Raw genomic sequence first — 16,146 nt, forward strand, 5'->3', positions numbered from 1 at the left:
GTTTCTTGTCTCTTGTAATCATTCCCTTTCAGGACATAGAACTCTTCCTCACTCACTTTTGATGTAACAACTCTATATTTTATTATATAGATTTACCATAATTTATAAAACCAGCCTTTTATTGAAGGAATTTTAGGTTCAATCTTAGACTATTACTAAAAGGGATGCAATGTTTGTACTTACAAATAATTCACTTCATAGTTGTACAAGTTCTTCTGGAGCATAAACTCACAGAATTGAATTTGCCAGGTCAAAGGGTATAAGTATTTATAAACTTCATAGCTGTTACTCATTAATTCTCTAGAGGGGTGCATTAATAATGTATTTTCCCACAATAACACATGAGAGTTTCTTATAATACATGTTAATACCAGTAGAGTGCTTAATAAAACTTCTGAATTTTTGCCAATCTAAGGCAAGCAATGGTATCTCAACATAGTTTTAGTTTGTATTTGTCTTGTCATTAGTGAGTGGAGAGCTCTTTTTTTAAAAATTAAGATCCATTTTCCTTTTCTGTATGATCTATTCAGATATGTTGGTCATTTTTCTTGGGTTGTTATTCTTGCATTATTGACTTCAAGATATTTTTATACTAGAAGGATTAACTTCTTGTGATATAAGTTGCAAATGATTTTTAAAAAATAGATTGTCACCTAAGAGAACTTTCTCTTATGATTCCTTGTATAATGGAGATGATCCTATAACTTTCTCTTTGGCTTTACTAATATGATGAATTGTATATTAAGTGATTTGTTAGTACTACATTGTTTTCATTTTGAAGTTTTATAGTATGTAATCATTTGTAGAAATATTCAATTTATTGTTCATATTTTTTAGGAATTTTTAGTATTATTTGTTTGTTTTTCCATATGGCATTAGTATCAGCTTCAAGTACCAAATGAAAACAAAATCTATTTGTATATTTTACTGGGGCTATATAAATTTACACATTAATTTGAGGAGAACTGACTCTTTTCTTGATGTTGAAAATTATTCAAGTCTTTTTGTTCTTGTTCAGATTCAGGATTATTTTAAAATTTTCTTTATGTAGGCCTGGAACATTTCTTGTTAATATATCAATTTATTGCAATTTTAAATTTCAGATGCTTATTTCTCATACTAACTTTGTGCCAGACTGCCATGCTAAATTATCTTTTTGTTTATACCAGATACAAAAATTGGATAATTTGAAAGAAGTGATAATTTACTACCTCTTTTCCAATTTTTATAGCTGCAAAGTCTTAGTACCAGTGAGGGTTCCTTTGGTGTTTCTCCATTAAGTCCAAGTTTGGCTTGGATGTGAATAAAGCAGAAATTAAAATTTTTAACATTCTGGCCATAATTACATATAAATGCATATAGTATATTTTATTCTAAAGTTGGAAACGTACTATAAATGTCATCTCCATTTTACTCCTTTTGAATATATAATCTTTCAAATAAGATTTGATAAAGGCTACATGATACTCCATCATACGAAAGCTGTATAATTTATTTTGTTATTTCTCTATCACAAGATATTTGGGTTGCTGTGACACTGTAGACAGCATTGTGTTCATTGTCCTAGAACACACATCTCAGTGTACTCAGAATAGTATAATCCAAATAGCCTTTTGGATAAATTGGAACAAATGAAAGTACGGGGACAGAAAACTATACATATTTTAAATTTATATTTTCAATCTGTACTCTAAAGGTTTTATTACATTTTATTTTCATTATTAGACAAAAATTTATTTCATTTTTACTGAATCCTTGATGAAAATAGGCATCTACATTTTAAATGACTTTGCCAATTTGATATGTGAAGTATGGTCTCATCTCTGTTATTTCATATTTTTTAATTATTACTGAGAGATTGAGGGTTTTTTCCATGAATTCATGGCATATTTGCATATCTCCCTTTATCAATGCTCTATCCATGCCCTGTGGCTGTGTAGCTTTGGTGGCATTGCCTTTTCTCTGATGAAAAAACTCTTGGTGAAAACTCTTTTAAAGGTGGCAAATAGCTTCCTTCTTCCCATCATTGGTTTTCCTTATAATTTTCTCTCTTTTTAACACAGAATTTCAAATATGCATGAATATATTGACAAGTTCCTTTATATTTTCTTTGGTTTTCATAGTTAGAAATATTTCTTTTAAAACCATGTAAATATGTGAACATATTTGATTCATCTTTGCATTTTTTGAAATGTCGCAATTATCACTTATTAAATTGTATGATTTGAGGACTGTTTTTATATTTTCTATCTGATGCTTCTTTTAACATTACTATGCTCATTCATTTAATGGATTTGATAATATGCTATATAATACAGAGCATATTCACCTTTACATTCTTCTATTTCAAAATTTATTATTTTCACTTATATTCTATATAAACTTAAAACATTTTGCCAACTTCCAAAAAAAAGTGCCTTGGAATTTTTAATTTTCGTAGTATTAAAATTAGCAATTTATTTCTGGAGAATTGATTTTTAGGAATATTGTATCTCTCTCAAATTTTATATTTTTGTTTATACTATTTTGTAATTTTTTTCATCTAATAAGCACACACACATACATGTGCATGATTTTTTCCTATATATCTTGTATTTTATGTCTGGCCAATTAACATTCTTATTAAAATCTAACAGTAACCAATTTCTTTAAAAAAATCCAAAAATTTTCAACAATTATGTAGGTTATTTTTATACCATTTCTCTTTAGGGATCCTATTGCAAAAACTACATTATAGTATTCATCACTTTTCTTTTTTGAGCTTTCACCTTTGTTTTAAAATCTAAAAAAAAAATTTGTTCATTTTGTTTTATTTTCAATAAGAACAAGGTCACAGATCTTCAGATGATTTAACTTTGCAAAGATAATATTAACTGGTAATATGAATAAATTGATTTTAGCCTCATTCTCGAGAAGGTTATAAATACTAATTGCCTTGTGATATCATATAGCATTCATATGCTTAAGTATTTGATAACTCTTATCACAAATGATTTTAATATGCAAGCCCCAGAGTCCTATATTAATTGTGATTATTTTTATAGACTAAAATATCTAATGTCATTATTTATGTTTTAGGTTAGTGGGATGGTTTGGCCATGAACTAAGCACCAGATTTAAGATGGATAACAGTAAGTGTATTCAACTTTACTTCACAAGTCTTTTTATTTTAACTTTAATACAATTTTCATCTGTCTTTGTATGATATGTATTATGCATGCCTCATGAAGACTGCACTTTGAAAATGCCACTGAGAATTCTTAAAATAAGAAATGACATTTCCACGGTGTAAGACTAAGTATTCATAGATTTTAGCATGGTTTTGAGTCTACCCCTTTGTAGGGAAATAGGAGGAAGTGAAATCTAAAGTACAGAATTCAGATCACATCAATATAGAGTCCCCAAAACTTCAGGCAGTGAGGACAGGAAGAAATTGTTGGTTTGGAGTCAGACCCAGAGAGATTTAGATATCAGTCCCACTTTGCTGCTTAACAGTTTTCTGATGCTGCACAAATTTCGGATTTAGGTTTTGTTTTTTCCTCACACATACCTAGTGTGAATAATAGTATCTACTTCAGGGTATGGTTTGAGGGTAAGGCAAGTTCAAAGCTGTAAACCAAGTAACATATTATTTAATAAATGTTCATTCTTATCCCTCTCTTTTCCTAAAATCTCTCTCCTTTTGTGGTTTTTGCCACATGCCAAACAGTGACAGTGAAACCCCAGTGAGTAGAAATGAAAGTACACCATGTGCAAGGGGTTCCCAAACTGCTCTACTTCTTTTTCCTGAGTGACTTTATTCATCTATCACATGGGATATAGAAAGCTTCCTAAATATTTTGAGAGTTCAACTTAAACTTGATCCTTCAGACTGCTTCCTGCCCTGAGATACGATTTTAAATAAACTCACATTTCCAACAACCAAGATGCAAAGGATCAAGAAGGGCTGTTCCAATTAAATCAGGAAACCTGTATTTTTTCTTGGCTGCTGAAATCATAAGTTCTGTTATTATACCAGTTATTTTGTAATGGGTTTTCTTATCTGTAAATGAGGGAATTGGATTCGATCAGGGATGGGCGAAGTTTTTCTGTGAAGGATCTCTTGTGAAGGAGGTATTTTAAGCTTTCTGGGCTATACTGTCTCTGTGGCAAAGACACAACTCTGCCATTATGATGCTAAAGCAATCAGAGACATACATAAATGAATGAATGAGGCTATGTTCCAATATAGCTTTATTTACAAAAATAAGCAGTGGGCCAGATCTGGCCCACAAGATGTCATTTGACTAACCCTGGATTAGATAAATCTGTAAGACCCAGAAAATTCTCTCACTCTTTTAGTTAGTCATAGTTTTAATTTGACCCCTGGCAAATTTAACTCTGTTGAATTTAACTTGCAACTATTCAATCTAATTAATTCTAATTAGGATAATATCTGCTATTAATTTACCTTTTTAATATATCATATTTATGAAGATCATTTTTTAAAGCCTTTTTCTTCCTTCCCTAAGAGAAGCCACTTGACCTAGTAATCCTAGTGCTAAAAGTCACCTTCATAAGTCATTTCATTCATATGTCTGCCTTTGAGTGACATTACAATTACAAGCCATTTGAACCTTAATGTTTTCCTCTCATTGATAAAGTTTCATAACAGAAGGGCAAAGCATGGAGCAGAACAAGGAATGCTGGGCTTGGGGATGGGGAGAGCAGAGGATGGGATCCAGAAAAGTTTCCAGATGAGTTTTGTGTCCAAAGGCTCCCATTTTTGGAAGGCTACTACGAAGGTAGGGGAAGAGGAGGTGGAAATTACAGGTGAAGGAGAAACATGTCAGTATTCTACGTCCATGGAATTTCTCTTAAATATCTTAGAAATCTTAGGAATAAAAGTTTTTAACTTTTATATTTTTTCTCTCTGCTACTTACTGTCATAAAAAAAATCCATGAAGGATACTTTTTAAGGCACATTCCATTAAAATGGCATAACATTAATTTTTTCCAGAATTGCAATTAATCCCTGGGGTCAGTGGATTCCGAATTTCAAATCCTCCCATTCTGTTGGTCTGTTCCTTACATGCTAGTTTAGAGGTAAGTGATCTATGCTGCAACCTTCTCACAAGTTTACTTTTCTCTTTACCTGATTAGGACACGTGGTCGTGTTTTATCTACTAATCAGCTAGATTAATATGCACAGTGCATAAACAGACAAAGGGCAGTGTTCTCCTTTAGGACAGTGACTGTGTGTTAACATTACCTTTTCTTTATATCACTAGCTGCCAGCATAAGGCTTGGCACATTTTGGCTCTTAATAAATGTTCAATGGGACTTAACCTGGGAAAACATAATTTTAGTTCCACTTAGAATTTGTGTGAACTTGAAAAAGTTATTGAATCTTCCATTGGTCTCTGTATAAACAAAACAAGCAAGCAGTATTTAATTCTTGATTAATTCACCCACTAACACTCACTTATTAAGAAAGTATTGTGTGTCAGGTGATGTAGTGATACTGGGGACTCTGTTTCTTCTAGTTCTGTGAGTCAATATGCTGACAAAGTGCCACGTGACAAAACTGTAGGAAGACTTGCTTTGGGGGGTGGGGCAGGAAAATTTGAATGGTCAGAATAAACCCAAGATTGAGTAAGGTTGTCCTATGAGGTAGGGTGGATTTTTTTTTCCCCTACTGGGGTTTTATACAAGAATATCCATGTGTAATCTCTACTACTGTCAGCTCAATATTTTTCTTCAAGTTCATTCATATTTTTACTTAAAATTAATCTCACCCTAAATAATAATATCCAAGGAATCAGCTTGGTTTTCTAGACATGTGTATGTCTATTATTTCTATATATTTAGGTACTTACCTATATCTGTATCTCTTCATTTATATACACATATAATGCATATAGATGTATATATATCCTAATTCTTTAGATATTCATTAATTTCAGAGTAAGACTAAATTTATCCAAGTAAATATATATGTTGTTAATAACTATATATTATTTAATAGTATTAATACATATGTTAAGGAAATACATATTTTATATACATACATTTAAGTATGTTTTAAGAAAATATACATGTTCCTAATAGAGATTTTAAATACATAGCTATTCAAATAAACATTTGATTTTTAAAAAAGTTTAAAGCCTCCAAAAATCATCTAGTTTAGGAAATTCTGTTGTCACATATTCTAGCATGAGTGACTAGGTAAAGACTTCCAAAATCTCTTCTAAACCTAAAATTCTAGAATTCTGGGAACCTCGTAGCAGTTTATCATTTTGGCCACTGGATGGCAGTGTCAAGTTCCTTTGTTTTTATCAAGCTTCGCCACTAGATAGTAGTGAGCAACTCAATTCATCTTAATTTAAAGAGCACCTACTCAGTGTGACCACTAGATGGAGCTTTTGCTATTTTCACTCTGGCAGGTTTTTGTTTTTTGTTTTTTGTTTTTAATTTAAATAGACCCAGTAACAAGATTTCTCAGGCAGAGATACATATTTAAAAAAATTTTTTTTGGAGCTGGGGTTGGATGGGACGATGAAATATGCATGGAAAATCAAATAATGGTATTTGAATTGTTTTTAAAACATCTAATCTGAGGAAAACTTCTGTTAGACATTTTAAAAGAAAATAATATTTTGCTTACTTTGCAAGTTTATATCAGGGAGAAGATGAGTTATAATATGAAAAAAAGGCACCAAGGCATACTGTAGAAAGAACTAGTTACTTAAAGTTATTTCCTCAGATTTTCCTTATCTTCGTGATAGTATAGAATATATATATATATATTTCTCTGGAACTTCTTATCACTTAAGTATTTCTTTGCAGCCTCTTGGAAATACTATGTTAAGTCACTCTCTGTTGTGGCTATGTTTAACCAAAGTTAGCTTTTAGTATCTTCAAGTCTTATGTTGAAGAAAGTGTTTTTGAAATTCTTGCTCCCCATAATAAATTGCAAAATTCTGAAATTACAACATAATACATTTGATTGTTTCCCATCCTCTACTTAACTGTTAAAATATTATATTTTCTCGATATTTCTGAGTTTGCATTGTGAGTAACTGTCAATGAATTAACTGATTCAGTAACAACCTTATTTATTTAAAAGTTAAGCATATAGGAGATAGGTAGTTAAAGTTTGAGTAAATGAAAGAAATAAATACATGAACCAAACTACCTCTCTTTGTTGTCTCTACTTCCCTTTCAAAAAATACATAGTCAAATGCCAACTGGAGAGATTCTACACTTAAGAATCAATGTACATGGATATGATTTCAGATTTGCAATACAAAGAATTTTTTAAAAAGATTAATTATTGCATTGTTTATAATTAATGTGTATTTGATTGACTGATTGATACCGTGAAAAATAGCACCTTATAATCAGTTTCAAACTGTTTCTTTATACTGTTGCCTATTTAAGCATTTATACAACAAATTTAAAAATATTTTGGATCAAGAGAAAGAGCAGGCAGGTAGGAACCAGGAGGTAAATACTCTATCCCTCATTGGAACACTAAGTGTGACCTTACACAACTGACAACTATTCGAATTCATTTGCCTCAATTTTTGATGAAGATTTTAGATCAGATTGAGAGGTCTCTTCAATCTTCCAATTACTAACTTGAAATTAAACAACACTTACATTGTATTTTGAAGGGTCAGATTTGTATGTAGGAATAAGGGTCATAATTGTATGTAGATAATTTTAGACCCTTTCAGTACATAAATATATAATTAAATAAATAGCTTCAAAATATAAAATTATGGCATTCAATTAAACTACAAGGCAAGTCAGAAGAAATGTTCTCTGTATTTCCTCAGAGTTTTTAGGGAGCCAATTTTAAGAACTTAAGAATTGAAAACATCATGCTGTACTTATTTTTCCCTATTTAAACTTATCTAACTTTTCTAGCTTTGCATTTATTTTATTTAGTAAGAAAAGTAACCTATGTAGTGGAAACTGCCAAGAATTCTGTTATAAGTTGAATATTGTCAAACTACAATTTTAAGTTTTACTAATTAAAAAAAAATTCTTTCACAGTATTGAAAGCATAGCAATAATGAGAACAGGGGAAAAAAGGAGGACATTTATTGTATTGTATCCCTGTTAACTCTGATTAGTCCGTCTTAATATTTTTATGTGAAGCCTCAGAAGAGATTTTTACACCTGTGAGAAGTTAAAATGCTGCTTGCCTTGTTGCAGTTGTAATGTGGAAAACTTTTTTACAATTAAAAGTTACTGCTAACAAAGAGTAATAATATGCTAAAATTGAGATATCTGTCATGAAAAAGAAATTGGTTTCTTGTTACTAAATCTGCAAAAGCAAAACTTCCTTTAAAAAAACAATAAACTTAAGTTATATTCCCCAAAGTCTTACTAACTTATGAATACAAATGAAATTTCTTTAAAGTACTACTTTACACATTGTCCCCATTGGCATCTTAAGGGGCCCAAAGCAGATCCAGAAAGTTTGCTAGAATTATTTAAATAATTAAAATAGCCTCAAATTATCATTAATCTCCAAGAAAAGCTGGAAAGATTCCTATCATGTTTTGTTAGAATTCCACACCTGACAGCCAAGCTGCTGGTGGGCCACACCTTACCTGTCCCTGCTCTTACCCTCTGTGAGAATGTTGATTCTCAGACCAGGCTCCCTTGATCCAAAACTTGGAGATACTCTCTAAAGTCTTCATTGTGCACACTTTACCTGTCCCTGCTCTTACCCTCTATGAGAATGTTGATTCTCAGACCAGGCTCCCTTGATCCAAAACTTGGAGATACTCTCTAAAGTCTTCATTGTGCCAGATCTACTGACATTTTGTTTTACTCAAGGAAATAAAGAGATGCCTCCTACCAAACTTCTGTAACTGGGATTACCTGAGTCCTACAGCAGTATTGTTTGCACTGAAGATGTCAGCTGCCTTCTTAATCAAAGACCTCAGCTTCAGTTTGCAGTTAATCTCTTCTCAGGCTGCAGACATATTCTGTGAGGTCCGGTTAGGGAGAGAGGCAGATACCTTTCTATCCTGATTCTCTTCTCTTCCTTTGAATCTGTTACCTTCAATACAACTCTCATCTCCTTTGGCTAAATCCACAGCCTCCATGCAATAGATTGAGAAAGATCTATGCCTGAATGATTTGAGTCTTATTAGAATGCCTGCCCACACATGCCATGCGTATATACAGAAAAAACTATTTTCATAGGCTTTATATATAGATATCACCAAATGACCCTATTTTTGCTCTGTGGCATAGCATGATACAGAAAAGGGACGTTAAGTGGCCTGCCAGTGCATCATGCTCTGTTTGCAGTTCATTCAGTTCTTATATGTAGGATATATTTTTAAACTCTACTTGACCTTAGGAGATAAGCTAGAAAATCATGCCTGTTCTGACCCCTAATGTTGCAACACCCGTTATTGTGTGCCCTTGTCACTCATCTTAATATAAGACACCTCAGGCAGCAGCTGGCAGTATTTTCACACCAGTGTTAGAGTTTAGCAGAAAAAAAAAATATGAAAGAAGAAAAAAAGAAAGAGAAAGACCGAATGGCTTCAGTACTAATAAATGTATTACCTAACATCATCTGCTTCTCTGTTTGACAAAACTTACCATTCTTATTTAACTGCTTGTTTTCCTACTGTTAAACGTGAGGAGATTTAAGAATTGGTAAAACAATGATAATATTGGTAACACCCTCCACATAAGTGTTTAGCTCTTACTGTACTTTTTGTGAACTAAACAAACTTTGTATCAGAATAGAAAAAACTTTTCTTGATTACAATTGTATAAAATGGATTTGGGGAATATTTTTTTAAATTTATGATACTTAAATGTGTTTATTAAAGTATGCTTTACTTTTACTAATTAAATAAAGCTAATTTAAAATAACTCTGAAGAACATCATGTTAACTTATTTTTTTTCAGCTTTCACACGTATTGTTTAAATGACATTTGTACGACTTTTCTGTCATGGAAGCTTTGCGTTCAGTTTGAATGGAAAAACATTTAGAAGAGGACATTTTTTTTTTACAAAAAAGATTATCTAAAACAGGATGTTTTATTGGGAAGGTCAAAAGTGGGCATTTCTTTTTTTTTAATGCATGATTTACAGTTAATTTTTGCTTCTTTAGAAATCAAGACACTGTTAACCTGATTGTTTCTCATCCTGCAGATCTTTAGGCAGGCAACTATGAAAGCACTGAGGAGAAAGTCTATCTTGCTAACTGGTTATCTGGAATACATGATCAAGCATCACTATAGCCAGGATAAGGCAGAAACCAAGAAAACAGTTGTGAACATAATTACTCCATCCAGTATAGAGGATCGCGGCTGCCAGCTAACCCTAACATTTTCTGTTCCAATGAACTATGTTTACCAAGAACTAGAAAAAAGAGGAGTGGTTGTAAGTATATGTCTTGCTTTGCTACCAGGTTTTCTCTATGGATTGCATGTTGAGGATAAAATTTGGATTGTTTCGCTTATTCAATGTTCCATGTTATTTCACATCAGTCGGTTAGCGAAGATAAATTAAGTGCCAACTAAATATTCAGCACTGTGCTTACTGAAGGCACAGAGATCTGCTATTTTGGATAAAAGGGAAGATACCACAAATTTTGGTTACAGGAAACAAGCCTTGTTTAATTTATCCATTCTTTTCATTACAGTTTGAGCAGAAAAAAATTTAGTAAAAACCCCATTATGTATTTATTGAATAAATGGAATTAAAGAACGTTATCAATACAGTAGAGGGAAAAAAAGGAAATCAGCCTTACTTGGTTATTTGCTTGAACTAAGTTATTTTCAACCTTACCACTTTAGTCAAGAAAGATAACGTAGACACATTTTAGGAGTGTTAACATTGTATGGAATTTTTTTTAACTGTTAGGCCTAAGTAGCCCTCTTAGTCTCTGGAAGAGGACTAAAACATGTTCAGTGAGTAATTTCAGGAAAAATGGTGATAATGTAACTATTTCCGGTGATGATGTAATTTAGGAACTGCTGCACTCGTGCAGCCTTGCAAATCTTTGGGAGAGGTCACCCCAGATTCTGGAGGCTCAAATCAGAATATCAGCATTCCAAATCAAGCTCTACCATTTACAAGCCATGTGCTCCTGGGAAAGTTAGTTAACACCTGTTGGCTTGAGATCCCGCATCTGCTTTTAGGGTGCAAATATATACTCACCTCAAAAGTCGTTGTGGAATTAAATGTGCCAGCACACATAAACCATTTATTATCTTGTCTATCCTACAGCGGGAGTTTCTTAAAGATAGTCATAGTGATCTTGAGACTAAGCCAAATTATCTGAACCTAATTCGTGAGATTAGGGATTACTAATTCAATGGAAATATAGTTGACTAAAACTCTCCCGATCTCAGTGAGGTCTCATTCATTGAAATGTGTCCAAGGATTCTAGTCTCTCCCCACAGAAACACTGCATACTCAGTCTACTGGATGTTTAAAACAGACGATTGCTTAGTGGACTTCAGGAAAGTACTTTGGATATTCATGTATCAACCCATTAATATTGTAATCATTATTAAGAGGAGAGTTGCAAATAACTTAGGAACACTATATTTTACCTAAAATGAAAAAAAAAAAAACCTGCTTATATATTAAGTTTCAGGGAAATCAGTATGAATGTTTTATGTAAGTTTATCTTGAACATAGATTTCCATTATGTGAACAATGCTAACACTATCGTGGCTTTATTTCTTGTTTTCCCTACAGTGTGACAAGCGGGAACCAAATGGCATCCGAGTGGCTCCAGTTCCTCTCTACAATTCTTTCCATGATGTTTATAAATTTATCAACCTGCTCACTTCTGCACTTGACTCTGCAGAAGCAAAAAACTAGCGGCAACTTAAGCAAATAATATGGAAAGCTGCTGTGGTTATTTTATTACTATTACTCAAGGCTTAATTATTGCAAGTATTTAAAACATGATTACACATACTGGGAATGAATTGTATACTTTACAGAAAAATATGACAATTTTTCTGAGTCTATGGCCTTGAGAAATCCATATGGCTGTCCCATTTCTTGGTGTTTGGTGGATCAAAGTCTTTATTAGTGCAAGTATTATGCACACAGTCTTGGTTAGCTGTCATATTTCATGGTCAATAAAATGCTTTTGTTGATTTAATTTATAATTTAACTGACAACTTCATCATAGATGGTGAAATTTTTGTGTCAATTTTAGAAATATTACTTTAGTTTTAATTTACCAAATAGTTTCTTACAGGCACTGTAGCTGAACTGTCTGTTGCATGTATGATTTTTGCAATGTTTCATCTAACGCCAATCTAAGGAACAGAAAATACATTTTCTATGGAAGAGGCTTTCAAATGTTTTGGTCACAATCTGCACCAAGAAATACATTTAATATTAGAGACTAGTATTTATTTAGTGGATATGCCTTATTTCATTGGCTGCAATACATTAATATCTGTGAAAGAAGAAATGTCTTTCAACTTTCATTCAACAGCTTCTTAAAATTCCATTTGCCATTCTTTCATGTTACCATTCCTGACATTACCATGATTCTCACAGTGAATAGACAGCATCTTAGATCTCATTCTAAAAATAGTATATATTACAAAACCAAAAGTTGCATAAATTATTTGCCTGTGTTCTCACATTTATTATTTTATTTTATCTCATTACAGCAAATGTTGGTTGAAGCTTGTTAAATTGATTTCTTCACCCACTCTTGGGTCCTAATCCATTTTCAATCCATTTTCGTGTTCCTTATTTAATGTTATCATAATATTTTGGTTTTGTTTAATGGGAACTTCTCCTGATAAAAGACTTTAGCTGTTATTCTGTCTCTAAATAGTGAAACTCCAAGATACCTGAGGTTGAGGATTGGAATTAGGAAATGAGTGCTTCATCTCTCAACCCCTCCCCCAAATCTATGGACCTTTCTTATCCACTATGAAAAAAACCACAGTTACACTCAGCCCTGTAAGACGTCCCTAGCTTTCAGCTATTGATGCTGTCACAACTAGTCATGAGTTGACAAAATATTTTACATTTGTACACATAAGCAGCAAGAAAGAGGGACTATGTAATTCTTACCTCTGATGAAATAAATTTGGATGAAATTAACTTAACCAATCACTTTGAATAGCAGAGGTAACTAAAAAGATGCAGAACTCCTACACCAACCTCAGCGACTACTGATATTTATCAGATACTTCCCACAAACCATGGATTGTGCTATTCTATTTGTATGTTATCTCACTTAACTGAATGGCTGCATAATTGCTTTAGAAAAGCTTCCCACCCCCACTTCTGGCAAAACTCATCTTCATAAGTGGAAAAATAGTCAAAACCTTAAAATCTGACTATACATGACTTCATGCAGAAGAAACTGTTCTTGAGCCTCACAGTGGTAAACAAAAAATACATGGTTTCAGCTCTCAGGGAACAGGTAGCTTAGTGAGGAAACAGAGCAAATGTATACACACCTAAGTAAATAATATGTAATTACAGACTGTAACTTTTTTGATGAAAGATTAAAGGTGAAACTATGAGAGAAATATCAGAGGGTTACTGACTAGATGTTTGAGTAAGGAAGGTGGATGAAGGTGCTTATAAGTTTAAATTCTAAAATACTTCATGCTAATCCCATTAAAATTATATCAAATTACGTAGGAAAACTATTCAAAGCATAATCATCACTCTCATCACCCAGGTGAAGAAACAGCATTAGAAACTTGCTTCCTCTCACTTGCATTCCACCCCTCCCCAAATCCAGAGATAATCACTTTTTGGGTTAATTATTCCTTTACTTTCTTCAAAGTTTTGTGACTATGTATGTACCCATGAAAATTTATTAGCTAAATTTGCCTGTGTGTGAACTCTATATAAATGCAATCATACTGTATATCTTCTTCTGCTTCTTTTGCTCAACATCCTATGTTTTAGAGATTCATCCATTTGTTGCACATAACTTTCAATCATTTTCACTGCTGCTCAGTATTCTATTGTATAATTGGAATTATAAATTCATTCTACTACTAATGAAGATGTGAGTTGTTCTAAATATTTGTGACATTGCAACAGTGCTGCTATTAACATTTTTAGTGCATACATTCAAAAGTTTGTCCAGGACATAAAACACTGAAAGTGCTGAGTGGTTGTACCAGTTTCCACGCCAACCAGTAACACATGAGCATTCCCTTGTTCCTGATCCTTGCCAATAGTAGCTATCGATTTTGTCTTTGTCTTGTATGCATATTAAAATAGCCAACGCGATTATTAAAATAACAGAGAATAAATGTATAACTTCCACACAAGTAGAAGGAGAAAAAAGAATGAGGATACATACACACACACATGCACACACATTATGCTTCAGATACATCCTTAATTTGTGGATTAAGCCAAAATTAGAATTTTACCTGAATTTTACACTTGCTCAGACTTTCCCTTTCCAATTTCTCCTTCACAATTTTTTTATGATATTTCCTTCAGTAAAACATTTTTATTCAAATCCCTGACTCAGGTTCTATTCCTAGGGAACCTGATCTAAGACAGCATTTTCTTTATCTAGTCTTAATACTCAGAAGTATTTTATATTCTACATCTAATATATGATGAATTTACAGTTCTGTTTCTGTTGGTTTTCACATCTAATGCTTGTTTCCTTGTCTACATTGTAACTGTTAACTTCAAAGTGCTCATTATCTTGACCCTTTTGGAATACTTTGAGAACTGGGTTAAAGTGAGATTTTTGAAAGATATTCATGTTTGCTCCTGCTGCCCAGGTCACTTTTGACACAAGAAAACTTTAAATTCTTGTTTTCAAGATTTTCAAATTACATGAGCAGCATTGCAGTTGAATATATTAATCCATGTCATAACCAATTAATAGTTACAAATTTTCAGAAGATTCTAATTTTTCTTGCTGATCCTTTACATATTCTTTGGTTGTCTACATTCTGCGGGGCTCTCCTCTCAGCTTGTTTACCTCGGCCAGTCTTAGGCTTGTCCCATGTCCCATTTAGTTATTGACACTGAAGCTCAGTGGCTCTAGGACATGGCAGAAACCCTTAGGATCAAAGCCATGTTTTAATTCTAAGTTTATTTTGATCTTTCCTTACTTTCTTTGTTCCTACTTTTATTTCATTTGGGGGTTCTGAGAATTTCTAACCTTCTTTGTTGTTTTCTTTCCTTCTTTCCTTCCTTCCTTCCTTCCTTTTTTCTGGCATCTAATCCCCCCTCAACATACAAAACTGTCAAGTAATGGTTTATGACTGAAAATAAAAAAAACATTATATACATCCTGTTTTCTTAAGCAGAATATGTGAAAAATGAGTTGTGCTCTATGCACGTTTATATAGATATCAATTCTTTTACAGTGATGCCCTTGGGTGCTATTGTAATACATAGGTCTGTTTATGTATCACGAAATTATACTTATTATACGAAACTTACTGGAGAAAGGCTGGATGTAAAGTCAAAAACTTATGTACAAGTTAAAAAATAAACTTTTTCTACAACTATTTTCTACTCGGTAACTTTCTACTTTTAAGTTCAAAACTATATGGGTTTACATTCAAATTTTGTTATGTCTTTGTTTCACAAACTGAAGTTCCTAGAGCATTGATTTTTAAGTAAGTGGATTTTTGCATAATCTTAAGAAAGAAGCTTGCAAACACCCTGATAGCATCACATCATAAAAAAACACATGTTAATCACTGGATTAGGGCACCCTGTTACTGAAATGACAGGTTTGATGCTTGTGTGGGCCATTAGTATCTGCATGACGTGTTTGAGAAAGGTACAGGGTATGTTCCCTGTCCTCTAGTAAAATTATTTTTAATCTCAACAAAATAATAAAGAGGATTATTATAAACCAATGGGTTTCTATTTTTCTGATGTGGTTTTGGCTTATTGAAATTATTATTTTTATTAATGCTCTAATTTTTCAATTTGTTACGCTTTAATGTGGCTCTTGAGTCCTTCTGACATTACGTCAGATGTTTTTTGACAGCTACGTTGCTTTTGATCTGACAAGATGTAGGCTTATCTTGCATAGTTCCCACCTCAAACTTGATTTCATTTATTTCTTTAAAAATATTCAGTTCCTTTTGGAGAAAAATGGTAGTTAGAAACTCTAGTCTTAACAGCAA

At 32.6% G+C, this 16,146-nt stretch overlaps 1 protein-coding gene across 2 annotated transcripts in view; it reads left to right on the top strand.

Moving 5' to 3' along the window:
- KYNU (kynureninase) overlaps positions 1–15,516 on the top strand; it is a 90,544-nt gene extending 75,028 nt beyond the window's left edge. For both annotated transcript variants that reach the window (XM_006191399.3, XM_032479384.1), the window contains 4 exons: positions 3,079–3,131; positions 5,000–5,085; positions 10,178–10,408; positions 11,735–15,516. In XM_006191399.3, coding sequence (XP_006191461.1) covers positions 3,079–3,131; positions 5,000–5,085; positions 10,178–10,408; positions 11,735–11,860 — 496 coding nt within the window. In that variant the 3' untranslated portion in view covers positions 11,861–15,516. The remainder of the gene's footprint in view (positions 1–3,078; positions 3,132–4,999; positions 5,086–10,177; positions 10,409–11,734) is intronic.
- The last annotated feature ends 630 nt before the right edge of the window (positions 15,517–16,146 follow it).

Source organism: Camelus ferus, chromosome 5 (assembly GCF_009834535.1).
Source record: "Camelus ferus isolate YT-003-E chromosome 5, BCGSAC_Cfer_1.0, whole genome shotgun sequence".
Classification (NCBI taxonomy): domain Eukaryota; kingdom Metazoa; phylum Chordata; class Mammalia; order Artiodactyla; family Camelidae; genus Camelus; species Camelus ferus.